The sequence below is a fragment of the Melanostigma gelatinosum genome, assembly GCF_949748355.1.
Source record: "Melanostigma gelatinosum genome assembly, chromosome: 7".
In the NCBI taxonomy this organism is placed as follows: Eukaryota; Metazoa; Chordata; class Actinopteri; order Perciformes; family Zoarcidae; genus Melanostigma; species Melanostigma gelatinosum.
In genome coordinates, this window is record NC_136640.1 from 13,983,705 (window position 1) to 13,999,054 (window position 15,350).

Here is a 15,350-nt window from a genome sequence, read left to right on the forward strand (position 1 = left end):
GTCCCAATACATTTCTTATGTATAGTTGCATTTAGACCCGAGGCTCTGCTTTTGTCTAAGTCAGTCACTGTGTGTCGCTGTGGGTGTGTGTGTTAATCTTGGTGTGATCATGAACTCTTAGATTATGTGTGGTCGTGGAACATTTGAAAGCAGCTCTTTTATGGTTTCATTCGGTTTGACAGTATTTAGTGATACAGGGTGTTAAGCTTCATCATAAACCACACCGCATTAGATGCGCCTCATTTTCCTCCCAAAGACCATCCAGATAAATGATCGAATGCAATCTTCCGTGAAAATGTTTTTATGCATGTGTGTGCTCACATGTTATAAAGTGACAGAGTATTGCCTTGGTAGCATTGTCATTTGATGCAGTACTTGGTTGGCAATTGAGTAAAACTGTAATGCCACAATTAAAGACACACAATAATGGATAGGTACCGTAGTTTGGTTCACAGTCACCGGCTCTCGAAAAGGTGTTATGATTTGGATAGTCTGTCTTAGAAGCCGATTCTTATCCAGAGCAGTTCCCACACATATAAGTCTGACCAGTTCTGGACATCGGCCCAGTTTGTCCTTATCCTAATAGTCAACCCCATCCCCCATGGAGGGGTCACTGCAAGCTGACATTTACACGGCCTCCTAATCTGCTGAGAGATTGATGAATCCTCATTCAAAACCACCTCCTCCTCTCCTCAAAACAAATGGCTTTGTTTTTAGTTTCACACATTTCAACACACTTCCATATTACATAATTGGTTTGGGAATGGGAGAGTAGATTGAAGAGTAGATTTGTGTCAGCATTTTCATGCATGCACATCCTGCCTGTTTATTGGCTGGATCCGTGCCTGTATATGTCTAGTGTCCATTACACTCAGACATATGTGTTGTGTTTATTAGGCAGGGAGTTACACTCTGTACCTGCACTGCCAGGTCCTGTCCTGCACACAGGCAAACTGAAGCCAGCTGGCTTGCAGAGAGTCTGCCATCTGTTCTGATTTATGTAAGACTGTTAACCCTGGACTAGGTTTGCTCCCATTAGCTCCACCAGCCCACAAGCACAGTGATAAACTAACGGAGAACGTCGCCCTCCTTTCACCAATTTGCAAACTACGAAGTGCACACACTGGTATAAGCTTGACCAACATTGGGGTCTTTAGTGGCAATATCTGTTATATAATTATGAGATAAACATGTACCACTTTGAGGCAGATGGAGCGGTCACATATTGGTAACGAAGGGTCATTCATTTGTTCTGTTTTGTTGAGGACAGTTTCTCAGTAGCAATCGAGGGATCTGGGACTCGCTTTTGACCATTCGTACCACACGGTGGGTCACAGGCAAATACTGGACCACTTTCATGTTTCCATGTCATTCAAGGTGAAAGACACAATGTTGTTTTTATACTGATGATTCAAATGGCAGACATAACAGTACGGACTATATACTATGATCGAATGTAGCTGACTAACTTCCGTATAAATGAACCGACTTACGGCAAGTCGCGAACTCACTGAGGTGAGGTTTTGCAGTAACGACTAAAGCGGGGTGTTAATGTTAGGAGGCATAAAGAGCCGGAGTAAATGAGTAAAATTGTACAACTTAATGCTTCATACGCACACTCTCGTCACAGTAGGAAAGCACATTGCTATCGCCAGATGAGTACCAAATTAGTTTGGCTCATTTTCTGTAACGAGGAGCATTAAAAGTGCAGTTTGACGTTACGGATTGCAACCGGTTGAAACATCTCTTGTGTGCCCAGTGTTTAAGAGAACTACGGTGGCCCACGGGAAAACATGAATGGCCCTCTCCAGAGCCAATTGTTGTAAAGGTAGTGTAGGTAATTTGGAGAATAGCACAGCCTGTGTGTGTGTGTGTGTGTGTGTAGTGGGAAGTGAGTCGTGGCGAATGTGTGTGAACAAAGAACTTGGCAGCAGTACAGAAGAGGATTTCAAGTGAATGTGCAGTGGGAGTTTGTGCAGAAATAAATGCCCATATTTTGTTTTTTGTCCCTGGGGAACAAACAATGATGCCCCCCCCGTGTTTTGTGACCACAGTTGGGAAGCCAAAGCAGGTTGGTTCAACCATTCTGGGTTACGCTAGAAACATTGCTTCCTTCTCCGTGAAGATATTCAATGATTCATTCTGAGGTAACAAAAAAAACAATAATTCATATATTCAGGTCACTTTACAGTAAAGAAAGCATATTTATCGATAATATATTCCATTTCTGCGAATATATCCCCCTAAATGTTGCACACTGTTCCTTTAAAACATGGTGAAATTAGCTGGCTAGTTAGCTAGCTTACTCCACCATGTCTAATGCTGCACAAGTTACAGAAAATAAGCCCAATTGTCCCTCTGCTCTACTCCTTACCGCAATGGAGAAGGACAAGCTACCGAGCTAACATAACTAGCCAGCCATCTGTCTCCAGAGCGTCTCCATCCGTCTTCCCGGTGCGATGCGACCACACTTTATGGACCCACTGACGTGTGTCGACACCATCACAACTAACGCTAATATCCATTTTCTTTTAAACTAGTGAAATGACCATGGAACACAGTTCAATCTCTTTTATATATGCTATATATACAGTTCTGTACCGTATATGTGCTACATATACATTGTGTTCATCTTATTATACCAAGGCCCCAGTAGTGTTGCAGCTGCATAAAATGCAAGTTTTTAGCAGGTTTTACAGACACAGTTTGACCCACTAACACTAATGACTGGAACAAGTTTTTTCCCTAGATGCTTTTGAGAAAAGCATAGAAAGTCTGGAGACCTCATGCCCCCTTCTGATTAGCATTTGTTGACTGGGCTGGGGGGGCAGAGAGCGGTCAGAGCAGACATATTTAATGCTTGTGAAGTAATGGGGCTGAATCAGCAGATCGCTCCACTGGGAGCCATTAGTCCAGACATGTGTCATTAACCCTTTCCCTGGCCCGAGCTCCACCCCGCCCACCCCCACTCCCCTCAGCCCGGACCATGAAGACCAGAGCCCTGTTTCAGGTCGTGCAGAAAGAGAGTAGGGGACTTTCATTCTCTTTTTTTGACTTTTGTTTCTAGTATTTTCCCTACCCCCCTCTCACTCTGTGTGCTTCTCATTTGTTCAGTGCTTTGTTTTCAAGATGGCTTTTGTTTGACAGTTAAAGTTTTGCTCCACTAAAAACCATATTCATGAAATACTCGCACTCCGCAGGCTTTAAAGGTGGATGTAAAAGGAGTATATCTGTCTGTGGTCTGTATCTTTCAGTTACAATGGACTCTAATAACTTACACGGTAGAGAAAGTACATCAAAATGTCCATAGAAACTTTTCAATCCACTTGAGCAGTAAATCTACATCTTTGTTATCCAGTCACGTTTGCGATATGTTCCAAACACTTATATTTTATATTAAATGTATCTAAATACACAGCTTCCATTTCTAGTCAGCGAATTAAGTTTCTTCGAGAAAAAGCTCAGCATGCAAGGTATAAACTGGATACTTTTTTATACTTTCCTTCTGCCATGAAAAGTCATGATTGTAATGCATTGTAGCTGACCGAACTCAAGCTCAACACACCTGCTGTTCTGCGGAGGACAAAACTTTCAACTTTCAGCAGCCACTTTTCAAGCCTACAGGGACTGGGAATCTCATAATAAATAGATGGGTGGAGTAACACTTTTAATTGTAGGGTGATGTAAAAAAAAGAAAGGCAGGAAAGAAGTGAAAAAAGTTCCAGGGCAGAGTTAGTTGTTCCTATATAGAGAGGAGCACGCAGAGGGTGCCTTTGGAAAGAAGTTTCAGTTCTATCATTTGGGGGTTCTCAGAGTAAGAACGTCCTTGCCTTTGAGTTAACTTTTCTTTTTTTTAAAGTAACCTTTTTGCAGGCCTCCCTATGTTGGCTGCGGCTGCAGGGCAATAATAGAGAGAAGGGGCAGGCCCACAACACCTGCCAGTCTTAATGGTAAACATATGTCGAGAAATGGAGAGAGAGAGAGTGAGCAGAAGCGAGGGAGGAAGGGAGATGGCAAGCAAACTCCTTAAAGAGGCTCTAAAGAGACTGTGTGTTTGTAGATTCACTGTGTTTTTGGGTATGTGCATGCATATGTGTGTTTGCTAATGCAGTGTTGGACCAAAACATTGACACATTAATGAATGTGTAATGACAACTCATTTTGTTGTGTTCCTACAGTTGGGTTAGACTGTACTGCTGTTTTTCAAGAAGCCTTTGCCCTTCAATGTTGACAACTAGAATAATGTTATATGCTAGCTAGCCTTAAGTTAGCTAATTACCTTTTGCTTTTGCGTAATTTTGCGTGACTGTCCTGTATGTTAGTAACATCAGCAAACCAGTGGAGCTGCAAATTAACATAATTTTAACATAGCCAACCGTATTTACCGTCGCTTAGGGCCCCAAAATGTTCAGAAAGGGCCCTGCTAGCATAGGCCCAAGCAGACAAAATGACATCCTGCAGACAACGGCACATAATAGAACATTAACAATCGGTAGCATTGTAATGTATGGTAGCTAGCCCTCCTAACTTTTTCATTTCAACTAACAGCATGTCAACAGCTTTTGCAAAGGAAAAAGGTTAAATTTCGAAATCCTTACCTGTATTTCTTTCCGCCCCGTTTTTTACTCTTCTTATTTTTTCTTCTTTCCGTTTGTCTACTCCAGAGTGGTATGAGAGCTTCATCTTTTGTCATTGGGGTTTTGACTCTGAATGTCATCACCATTCACCAACATTACTTTTCATTCTGGCATCAAACCGACCGTCCACATTACGGCCGTCGTCATCTTGGCTTCTTGCAACCAGTGAACAGAAGTGACCATATTTGGCTCTGGTAGTGGTAGCGACCTGTCAATCCCAAGGTAGCCACGCCCTAAAGCATACCGTGCTTACTCTGGGACGATCTGGGACCATCATTTACTCAATGAACTTCATGCTGTATTGAAGAAAAGTGGCGATTGAGACCATAAACTCATGTTAATGCATACTGAGGTAATAAATCAAGTGAGAAGTAGTGTCATTTCCTCAGATTTCTATACAATCAGACTTCTTTTTGCAACCAGAGGATTCTTCTCCTGCTGGTCAGGGGAGAGAATGCAAGTTTCACTTGCCAGAATCAAAGGTTGCCGCCTGGACTGGACTAGAATTGAGCTTTTCCTTTAAAAAGCAAATACCCCTGAAGAAAAAAAAGAGAAGAAAACACCACTGCTCCCTGGTGGTTAGGAGGCCCATTACAATTGCTTATATGCCTTTAGGGAAAAAACGTCCCTTTATTGTAGGTTGCATGCTGCAAGCCAGGGTCTGTGGATCATCACTTGTTTCTGCCCCTGAAACATAAGAGAGCTGGATAGTTACACCCCCAACAGAATATGGTGAAGGATGGTTAATGGTAGAGCAGCGTTATCAAATGTTCTGCGCAGCACTACAGCATCCAACAGGGTCATTTTACCAGTTCAGCACTCCACGGTTCGTCACCTATATGCATCTAACGTCTGTGCGTATGAGTCACATTGACACACACATGTCAACACACACAGGATGCATGTGTAGGTGTTCCGCTTGGTGCTCAAAGTGATCATCACAAGTGTTAGACTACGAGCCCTTGGTCTCCTGCCATGTCTTTGACACAAGTACATGTGTGGGTGGGTGTGTTTCTGTCTGATTTGTAGTGTGTACCTACACTTTCATGCATACATTGCTGCTATATACATAGTCTGCGTGTATAAGCTCATTGTACGTTTGAGAGGTCTCCCCCTCTCTCCCACAGAGCTCAGCTGAGAACTACACGTCATGTCTGCCACCTTCTCTCTGGCCACAAAGCTGCCCATTATGGACAGACATAGTTCAATGACCAGAGAGTGGACTCCAGCTAGATGAAGGCCCAGACCCACCTTCCACAGCCCCTCCCCAATCATCATTTGGGCCTTTTAGAGACTCTTTCTGCATTTCATCTTGCTGTATAATATCTATCCATCCATCTATCCATCTATCTATCTATCTATCTCTCTGCACAAATCTTACATCTCTTCCCAGTCTTGTCCAGTAGTGTTCTCAGTATCCAGCAGAGTTTTTCCCCTATTGGCTGCAAGAAAACCAGTTGCCAAATCTACTGCCACTGACTGATTCACCTCCACCTGCTGCTTTTCCCTTTACCTGTTTCCCCCATTTCTCCTATCCTCACCTCCTTCTTACCAGCCACACATCCTTTTTTTTTTTTACACTATAGTCTTGCTTTGTTGTGTGACAAAGAAGTAAATAGCATTTTCCAGAATGGTGACATGCATCTGCCTAAACACTGTCACATATCTTATTTTCTTAAATTCTTCCAATTACATTTTCCTCATCTCATCCACACTCTCTCACACACACACACATACACAAACAACAGACATGTATGTGCACAATAACTGCACACACACAAGACAACCCCCCCCCCCCTCCTTCCCACACACTTTCTCACTTGCTGGCTTGCCGGCTGGCCCTAGCAGGAGTCAAATAGCTCAATGTGTTAAAGGCATTAGCTAAGCATGGATCCAGCAGTGCTCCTCGGGCCGATATCATATGTCCTGCTTCATTACAGTCTGGTGTATACATTCAGCTGCATTTTTGACCCTCCATCTATCTATCCCTCTATCCTCCTTTCCTCCCCTCTCCTTTCCCCCCAGGGTGCTTTAACACAGCGAGGCATCTCAAGATGTTAGCTGAAGCATAGATGAGATCTCTCAGGTTTGGAAAATAGAAAAAGTGTGTGGTGTTGCAGAAATAAAAACATTCAGGTCGGGAAAACAAGTTAAATAGCAATAAATTTAACTTTAACAAACTCTCTCTTGTCCACATGGCTGTACAGGTCTTATATTTTCCCACAACTATTTTGGGTCCTTATGTGACATTAACTACTGGGAGGGTGCTGACCAAAACCAGCTCGACAGTGTATGCATGAGGCAGACCGGCAAGTGGGAGAGAGATCCAAGTAGCGAGCCTGTAACCTGTAGCCTGCCGACTGTTTCCTCACACCACACCTCACATCCTGCAGCTGAACGTGTATGAGGCAGCAAACACACTGGGGCTTTTTCTCCAGACTTTACCGCAGCACTTGGCCTGCTGCACCACACTTGTCTCTCCATCTCAGACAAGCAGGCAGCGCTAAGCTAACATTAGCACTTTTCTCCCTTCGTAAGCAGTTTGCAGTGTGAATGCATGCATTTGTGTGGAAGATCACAAATGACTAAAATCAGTCAGCAGCTTTTGGGGGTGATGGTGGAAGGGGGTATTATGTGACACAGTCAGCAGTGGTTACAATACAAAGACTCCAGGTGGGCACAGCGGACCACAACAAATGATCTTGGGAGGAGGTAGAAACTTCCCAACTGATTTCTGTTGAATCAAAGCACATTTTTGTTGTTGTTGTAATGCTTTACAGAAGACTTGAGGGACAGGAGTGTGAAAAGGTAGTAGAGGAAGATGGAAAAAGTACTGGAAACAGAGAGAGAAATAAAGGGATTACATAGAGAAAAGGGATACCTCTTGTCTAAGATACTGTTAAGGGACGTATATCATCACTTACAGTCTTCAAGAGTGCAGGGTTTGGCTGAAGCAGCACAGCGGACATGGAGAAAAACTCCTCTTTCAATTACTTTGTGTCTGTACGTCCTCTTTCAAACCGTTTGTTATAAAAAGAAGGGAGAGCTCTTGTTAATCAGCTTTTGGCTTCAATTTCGGGGCTCGTATATAACCCCCCCCCCCCCCCTTTCCCTCCCTGTACCCCTGCCCCCCGTGTATGTAATAGATGAGTACAGCAGAGTGTATGTTTACGAGCGCGAGTGCTGGACTTGGCAGGGCCGAGCGCTACTTCAGTGTCTCACAGTTCATCACAGCTCAATGACTGACTGGCTGGGCCCCTGTCTTTCTAGCAGAGTTTACATTATGTGCATACGCACTCACTCATACACAACTCCGGACTCTCATCGCTTCTCTTCTCTAAACTTGTCATTGTTTCTGGTTCCTAAGCTGCCTCCCAGGTAATTGTTTAAGATCATAGATAACTGTCCGTAGCCATTAACCATATTGTTCTCTCTCTCTCTCCCCCATCTTGTTTGCTTTCTCCCCTTGGCCCCGCCCTCCAGTGGTCCTATGCATTGGAGAAGCCCAACACGGGCAGTGTGTTCAGCTTGGCCTGGTCTGCAGACGGCACCCAGCTGGCCGGGGCCTGTGGCAACGGGCATGTCATCTTTGCCCACGTGGTGGAGCAGCATTGGGAGTGGAAGAACTTTGTGATCACGCTTACCAAGAGGAGAACCATGCAGGTGGAAAGAGCACCACACACACACACACACACACACACACATCTACGCTTATGTTTTAACCTTAAAGGAAGTGACTCATGTAATTCTTAACTTTGAGTTTGTTTGTTAAAACGAAAGAAGTGATGAAGACTGACATAATACAAAACACTGACAGAAAGAGATTTTAGCAAAACAAATGGTGCAGTTTTATGCATATGCAAAGGAATCATGCTAAAAGTCCATCTTGATTCTTTGTCTGTCATAAAAGTTGTGGTTTTACACGTCATGGGGCTTTCAAACAAATATCACTGAAGACGAGTGTGTCTGTGAGGACAACTGATAGATTCTCAAACAACTCAGTTATGTCAGCATTTCGAGAGAATTGAAAAGTACTGCAATGCCAGGGGCCGACTGTAAAGTGGTGAGTGAATATGCTATGGAGGGAAGCAAATGCTTCCCTGGCCTTGACTAGTTGTGGCCATATATTAAAGTAGGACCCTCCCTGTGTGCCAGTGTGCAGCCCTGCAATGACAATGACCAGCCTGTCTTGCTGCCTCTCTCGCTCCGCCATTCTCTACTGTTTAAACTCACGCTAACCACAAGGTAGCGTTTACATGTGGTTAACACACCCAAATGTACATATATACACACACACACACACACACTTTCAGACAGGGACACACATGCACACCTACCGAAACAAGGTCACACACACATACACGTGTGCCTACACACATGTGCACTCGTTTGCCATAGACATCTTTACCAAGTGTAGTTTGTGTAAACCAAACAAAGTCGGGTCATCAGCCATTTATTTTCAGCCTTGCAGGCACTTTTCTGTCTCCCTCCTCCCCTTCTCCTCCTCCTCGCAGTCCTCTTTAAAAGTGCACATCTGCCAGTGGTTTGTGAATCAGCCAGCTAAATTTACCACCTTGCGGTCAAATGTTTTTTATTCTTGGTTGTATTTCATGTAAATTTGGCTTGCTGGAGGGAGCAGAAGAGGAAGATCTGTAAAGCTGTAAAAATAACCCCACCTTTCACCTGGTGCTGGAAAAAGGCCTTTTCATTCATTCACAGAGAGAGCTGGAGGGAAGTATTTATCTATGCAGGTGAAAAAACGAGCAACTGCACCACCGCACGCACAAACTTAAAACAGTAAAAACGGCTTCAACCGACCACAGTTGCCCTACACACACTTGGACATACTGTGGACTGTTTCCTGTGTATATTAAGAATAAATACACTCCAATGCGTACGTGACTGTGTTCACCCCTCTGTTAGTGAAGCCAGCGGCTCCCATTTGTTGTTTGCATGTTTAAATGTAAAGTGTTTGTTCAGGAGTATAAAGTTGATGCCTGTTCAGTCATTCCTGAGAGATTTATTCATCTCTACACTTTTTTACAGTGAACTCATCTTGTTTGCCCCCCCCCGCCCCCCCTCCTGTCCTTCCCTTCTTCTTTTTCAGGTAAGGAATGTGATGGACGATGCAATGGACACACTGGAGTTCCGAGATCGAGTTATCAAAACCTCTCTGGCATACGGTCACCTTGTGGTCGCCACTTCCCTCCAGTGCTATGTCTACAAGTCAGTAGCCCACTCTTCCTTTGCTTTGTCTCCTGTGGTCCTCTGGTTTTATATTTACACTGGACTGAAAGTTCTCATAGTATGATTTTCATCCAATAAACAAATCTTAAGGATCATCTTCAGATCCAACTGAAATAAACTGAGATTCCATACTGTGTAGATTAGATACATTTTGTCAAAGAATAAAAAAACAGAGGAAAACTAAGAAGGCCTGGTGGGAAAAAATAACAACCACATCTTACTAAAATGCTGATTTTCGCTGGGCTGATGTTATCTGATCTGTGTATGTTGAAGTGTCATTTTGACTTTACTTACCTCTACCTTTTCACTGCACTCTTCATGATCTATCTGTAGATGTATCTCCTCTCACTTCATTGACATTGCCTTTATTTAGTTGTCTTTCAATACTCAGTTCTTGGTCTTGTCTCTCTGGTCTTCTCACCTCTGGACTTCTGCTAGATTTAGCACTTTGCTCTGAGATGTTCACAGATTTTACTGTCTGTCTTTGTGCTGTTTATTTGTGCCAGCTCAAGGAACTGGAATACTCCCCTCATCTTTGACCTGAAGGAGGGAACAGTGAGCCTCATCCTGCAAGCAGAGAAGTGAGTCTCTCTATTCCAGGAGCAGTGCAACAAGAGGGAGAACAGGCTGTTGGATCATCTATCAGCTCCTCTAAAGCTTCATTGCTCCACACTGATCACTCATCAAGCTGCAAACCAAGCACGCACACACACACACACACACACACACACACACACACACACACACACACACACACACACACACACACACACACACACACACACACACACACACAGGGTCTGTGCTCTCGATTAGCCAGCCTTGACATACAATAAGGCTGAGAGTGAAACCACTGGGGGAAATTGTATTAATATGGAGTAGCTCTTGTGCAATACTCAAGTGCAGTGCCTGGCACTCAGCATACAGCTAAATAGATTATTGGCCATTCTCAAATCACATTTGAGTCTTGCTGAGTAAGTTCAAGTTGTGTTACTGTGCATTACATGTCTAAATGACCTGCTTCTGTCAATTGATTAACTGTTAAAGAGTGTTTATTCTTTTACTCTTTAACATTCATCATATCTCCTTACTTGGTCCCCTTCTTCCCTCTCCATGCCATCCCACTCACCCACAGATAATATCATAGATTTTCAGTACACTTGTTTAACGCTCATCTACTGTTTTGTCCCGTCTCCCCCACCCAGACATTTTCTGCTCGTGGATGGAGCAGGGTTGTATACATTCTCCTACGAGGGAAGATTGATTTCCTCCCCCAAGTTCCCTGGTATGAGAGCTGACGTCCTAAATGCCCAAGGTGTCTCGCTTAGTAATGACACCATTGCCATCCGAGACAAGAGTGATGAAAGAGGTAAGGGCACAGCTGTCACCACTTTAATCCTGTGAATAGGACGGACTTTGCTTTTACAATGTTCTCTTTACGTTTCTCCTCACCAGTCGTCCTTCTCTTCGACGCCCTGACCGGGAAAGCCCTTGGCGATGGCAAGCCCTTGACTCACAAGGTGGGTAATCCTTTGCCCTTAAATTGACCGTATGTGTTTCAGTAACAAGGAAGTGCTCCGACCCCGAAATTAGAGACTTTCTGCTACAGCAGTTGGACAAACATTTACCGCAAATGAGATCATTTCTCCTGCACAGCTGTCAGTTGTTGCTGTTTTAATGGCCGCGGTGACTGGTATTGTGTTTTAGTATATGTGTATAACAATATGATATCATATCGTGCCAGAGTGTGACCCTTGAAGACCTGTGTTCGTACAATATTTCATTGTGCACAGTGAAGACTCATTCAGTTAGTTACACTATGACATACAGTCCAGTTGTCTCTGACAGAGGCTCATTATTGTGTATCAAACTAACTCATCCAAGTTATATTACCAACATCAAATAAGTGTATGTGACATAGTTGGGTGAAAGATGTGTTTTAATATATACATCAGACTCCAGACTCCCAAAGCAAATCAATCAATCAGCTTGTGCAGTGATCATTTGTGATGATCTCCTGCATCACCGAAATAATAAGTTAGCATCAGGTTTCTTCTTACTATAGAAACAGCTACTGCAACACACAGTAAGCTAGAATAGATACTATCTTTATCCCTTTAAGGGGGAAATTTTTCTCTGCATTTGGCCCATCCCTGTATATAGGGAGCAGTGGGCTGCCAATGACAGGCGCCCGGGGAGCCGGGGATTCAGCGTATTGCTCAGTCGGGAATCGAACCGTTGACCTTCCGGTTCCCAGACGACCTCTTAACCCAGTGCGGCACGGTCGCTGTTTAGTGGTAAACTAGTTAGTGGTAAACTAGTTAGCTCCAAATACAATTTTGCACCAGAAATCATCTCCTTTCTCTTATATCTGTGGTGGACAGGGTTTAAAAATGTGTATCTGTGTTCCCAACTTTGAGGAAATGTACAGTCGGCTGTGTGGTTCAATTAGGCCCAGCATCTTCCCCTACATGTTTGCACTGTATATTTGAGCTAGCGAGCCAAGCCTGCACTATAAGATTGATGCAGCTCCTTATTTTTATCTTCTACATACATCAACAGGTGACAATGCAGACAGTTTGCCTGCACACTTTAAGCTTTAGCTAAATGTAGTGGCAATATACCTACCCATATCCAGGAGGGAGAGAAACAATACAGCCACAGGAAGAACATGGGGGACGGGCTTTGGAGTCAAACTAAGTGGGAAAGAGACAGAACTCAGGGAAGAATTAGAAGAAAAGGAAAAAAAGAAGACACGGTAGCATCAGTTACTGTTTGTTAGCATGGCTCTGCCTGCCAGTACTCCACAGATCCAACACACTGTACCAGGCCAGCTGGCTGTGGCCAAAAGCACACACACATAGGGCTCTGCAATAAAGCCTTCTATCCCAATACAGGTCATTTCATATCTTGATAACAATATACATCACAATATAGCATGTTTTCCAGTAATTCAACAGATAACTAGTATGTATGTATGTATGTATGTATGTATGTATGTATGTATGTATGTATGTATGTATGTATGTATGTATGTATGTATGTATGTATGTATGTATGTATGTATGTATGTATGTATGTATGTATGTATGTATGTATGTATGTATGTATGTATGTATGTATGTATGTATGTATGTATGTATGTATGTATGTATGTATGTATGTATGTATGTATGTATGTATGTATGTATGTATGTATGTATGTATGTATGTATGTATGTATGTATGTATGTATGTATGTATGTATGTATGTATGTATGTATGTATGTATGTGTATATATATATATATATGTATATATATGTGTGTATATATATATATATATATATGTGTGTATATATATATATATATATATGTGTGTATATATATATATATATATGTGTGTATATATATGTGTATATATATATATATATATATGTATATATGTATATATATATATATATGTACACAGAGTTTATACAGATTATTTTGTCATATTTCCTCTTTCCCGTTCCTTTTCTTTCCTGATCTTTTGTGGTCCGTCCATCATTCACTCAACTGTTCCCTCTTACCTTTGTGCTTGCGTGTCATTATCATGTACAGCTGGAGGTGGTGGAGGTAGCTCTGGACCAGTGTGGCCCATCCACTGAGAGGAAGATCGCCCTGATAGACAAGAACCGTGATCTTTACTTGACCTCGGTGCGTCATCTTGGGCGAGAACCCAAAATCTGCAAAATTGGTGAGACAAGAAGGAGGGAACTCTCTTGAGAAGATGTGTAGTGACTCTCTTTGTTTTTACACGCAAGTGTGGCTAACATGGGATGAACGTGATCACTGTGTGTGCTCCGTCCTGTAGGTAGCATGGTTCACAGCATGGCATGGAATGATGCCGCCAACATCCTGTGTGGAATCCAAGACAACCAGTTCACGGTGTGGTACTACCCAAGTGCTGTCTTCACTGACAAGGAACTGCTGCAAAAAACACTGTACATCAAGGATGGCAGGTAGACGTGCAGTCATTTTCTCCCACTTTTATAATCGTATTTTTTAATAAAAAGCTGATACTGTTCACCAGAGACGAAAATATGAAAAGTAAGAGCAGAAGCAGATTTGTTGGTACCTTCCGGCTCATTCCCGAGGTACAACAAATAACACTTAAGGCACTATTTTTTTTGCCAGCAGCTGTCAGAGTGTGCAATGCTTCCTGCCCAAAAGGCCTGAACTTCAGCTTCAGTACAGAAGCTGGTATTTACTTTCTGTACAGGTGATCACGGACTAGTTTTGCTTGTCTCTGCCTCTGTCAGTGGTTTATGGCTTACACTTCCAGTGCTGAATCATACTTTTTCAGACACCATGAATGAAGTTATGGTAACACTACCTCAATTTGAGTTGGTATTTTTCATTTTTTTCAGCTTTTACTCTGGTGGTGCTCCAGCAGCCAGATTTCATTTTAAAAGTTAGTTTCTTTTGCAATGTACAAATCGGGAACACCTCATGCCAAGCGGCAAGAGCTACAGAATAAATACAAAGGCTCCACTTTCACTTTTTTTTCTGATATCTGTGATTGAAGGCAGATTGGACCAAGTGCAGTACAGTGCAGGTTACAAAAGCAGCACTGTCACTCGTATGACAGTATGTGGTGGGCTGCCACAGATTTCTCTTTGTATTAGAAATCCTGACACACACATGCACACTTCAGCAAACTGGAAAAAAACTGCATGGTCAATAATTAGTTTGTTGTATTCTTGATGAGCACAATCCATCGTCTTCTACATGTTAACATGTTAACGTCGTTATAACACATTGCATTACCCTATATATATTATTGGACAGTCTTTTTTCCAACATGTTTTCTCACGCCCACTAATAATACTTGCAAACAGGGGAACACTGAGTTCCTTGCTGGCTTTTCTGTGACAGCAAAACTTTGAGGATGTGGTTACCGGTACTTGTATTTGTTCTAACTCTGATGTGTGTGTGTGTGTATGTGTGTGTGAACGTATTTGTCCCCTTCAAAGTGAGCTCAGCCGTTCACCCCACATTCTGAGCTATGTTGGCACCAAGGTGACGTTACGCCAAGGGGACGGTTCACTGGTTTTCAGCAGTGTACCTCCCTACCCAGCCCTCCTGCACGAATACAGCACCACTGCACGCTGGGAGGATGCACTGCGCCTCTGCCGCTTCGCCAAGGTAACATAGAACACCAGCACATCTTTGTATTTGTATACCTATTTGAAATATTATTTTATATGTTAGATACCCAGACAAATCACAGTGTCAAGTACTTCTTATTGTTGACTGAACTTGGTGTGACATATCCTGCAGTCTACAGTTCTGGCCATGTCCAGCTTCCTGTGTTGTGTGTGTGTGTGTGTCATTCGCATGCATGTATATATGAAAGACAGCGAGACAGGGTCTGAAATGAGAAGGTAGTAGACAGGTTTATGGGCCCAGACCAGCAGGTTTTAATTAGCCTTCAATTAGCCTTC

The 15,350-nt window shown here is 42.9% G+C and overlaps 1 protein-coding gene across 1 annotated transcript in view; it reads left to right on the plus strand.

Annotated features, from left to right (window-relative positions):
- Positions 1-15,350, plus strand: part of ift80 (intraflagellar transport 80 homolog (Chlamydomonas)) — a 34,314-nt gene that overhangs the window by 15,693 nt on the left and 3,271 nt on the right. The window contains exons 9-16 of the mRNA XM_079271207.1: positions 8,121-8,300; positions 9,745-9,863; positions 10,391-10,465; positions 11,090-11,253; positions 11,340-11,404; positions 13,465-13,600; positions 13,718-13,865; positions 14,880-15,051. Of these exons, the coding sequence (XP_079127333.1) occupies positions 8,121-8,300; positions 9,745-9,863; positions 10,391-10,465; positions 11,090-11,253; positions 11,340-11,404; positions 13,465-13,600; positions 13,718-13,865; positions 14,880-15,051 (1,059 nt within the window). The remainder of the gene's footprint in view (positions 1-8,120; positions 8,301-9,744; positions 9,864-10,390; positions 10,466-11,089; positions 11,254-11,339; positions 11,405-13,464; positions 13,601-13,717; positions 13,866-14,879; positions 15,052-15,350) is intronic.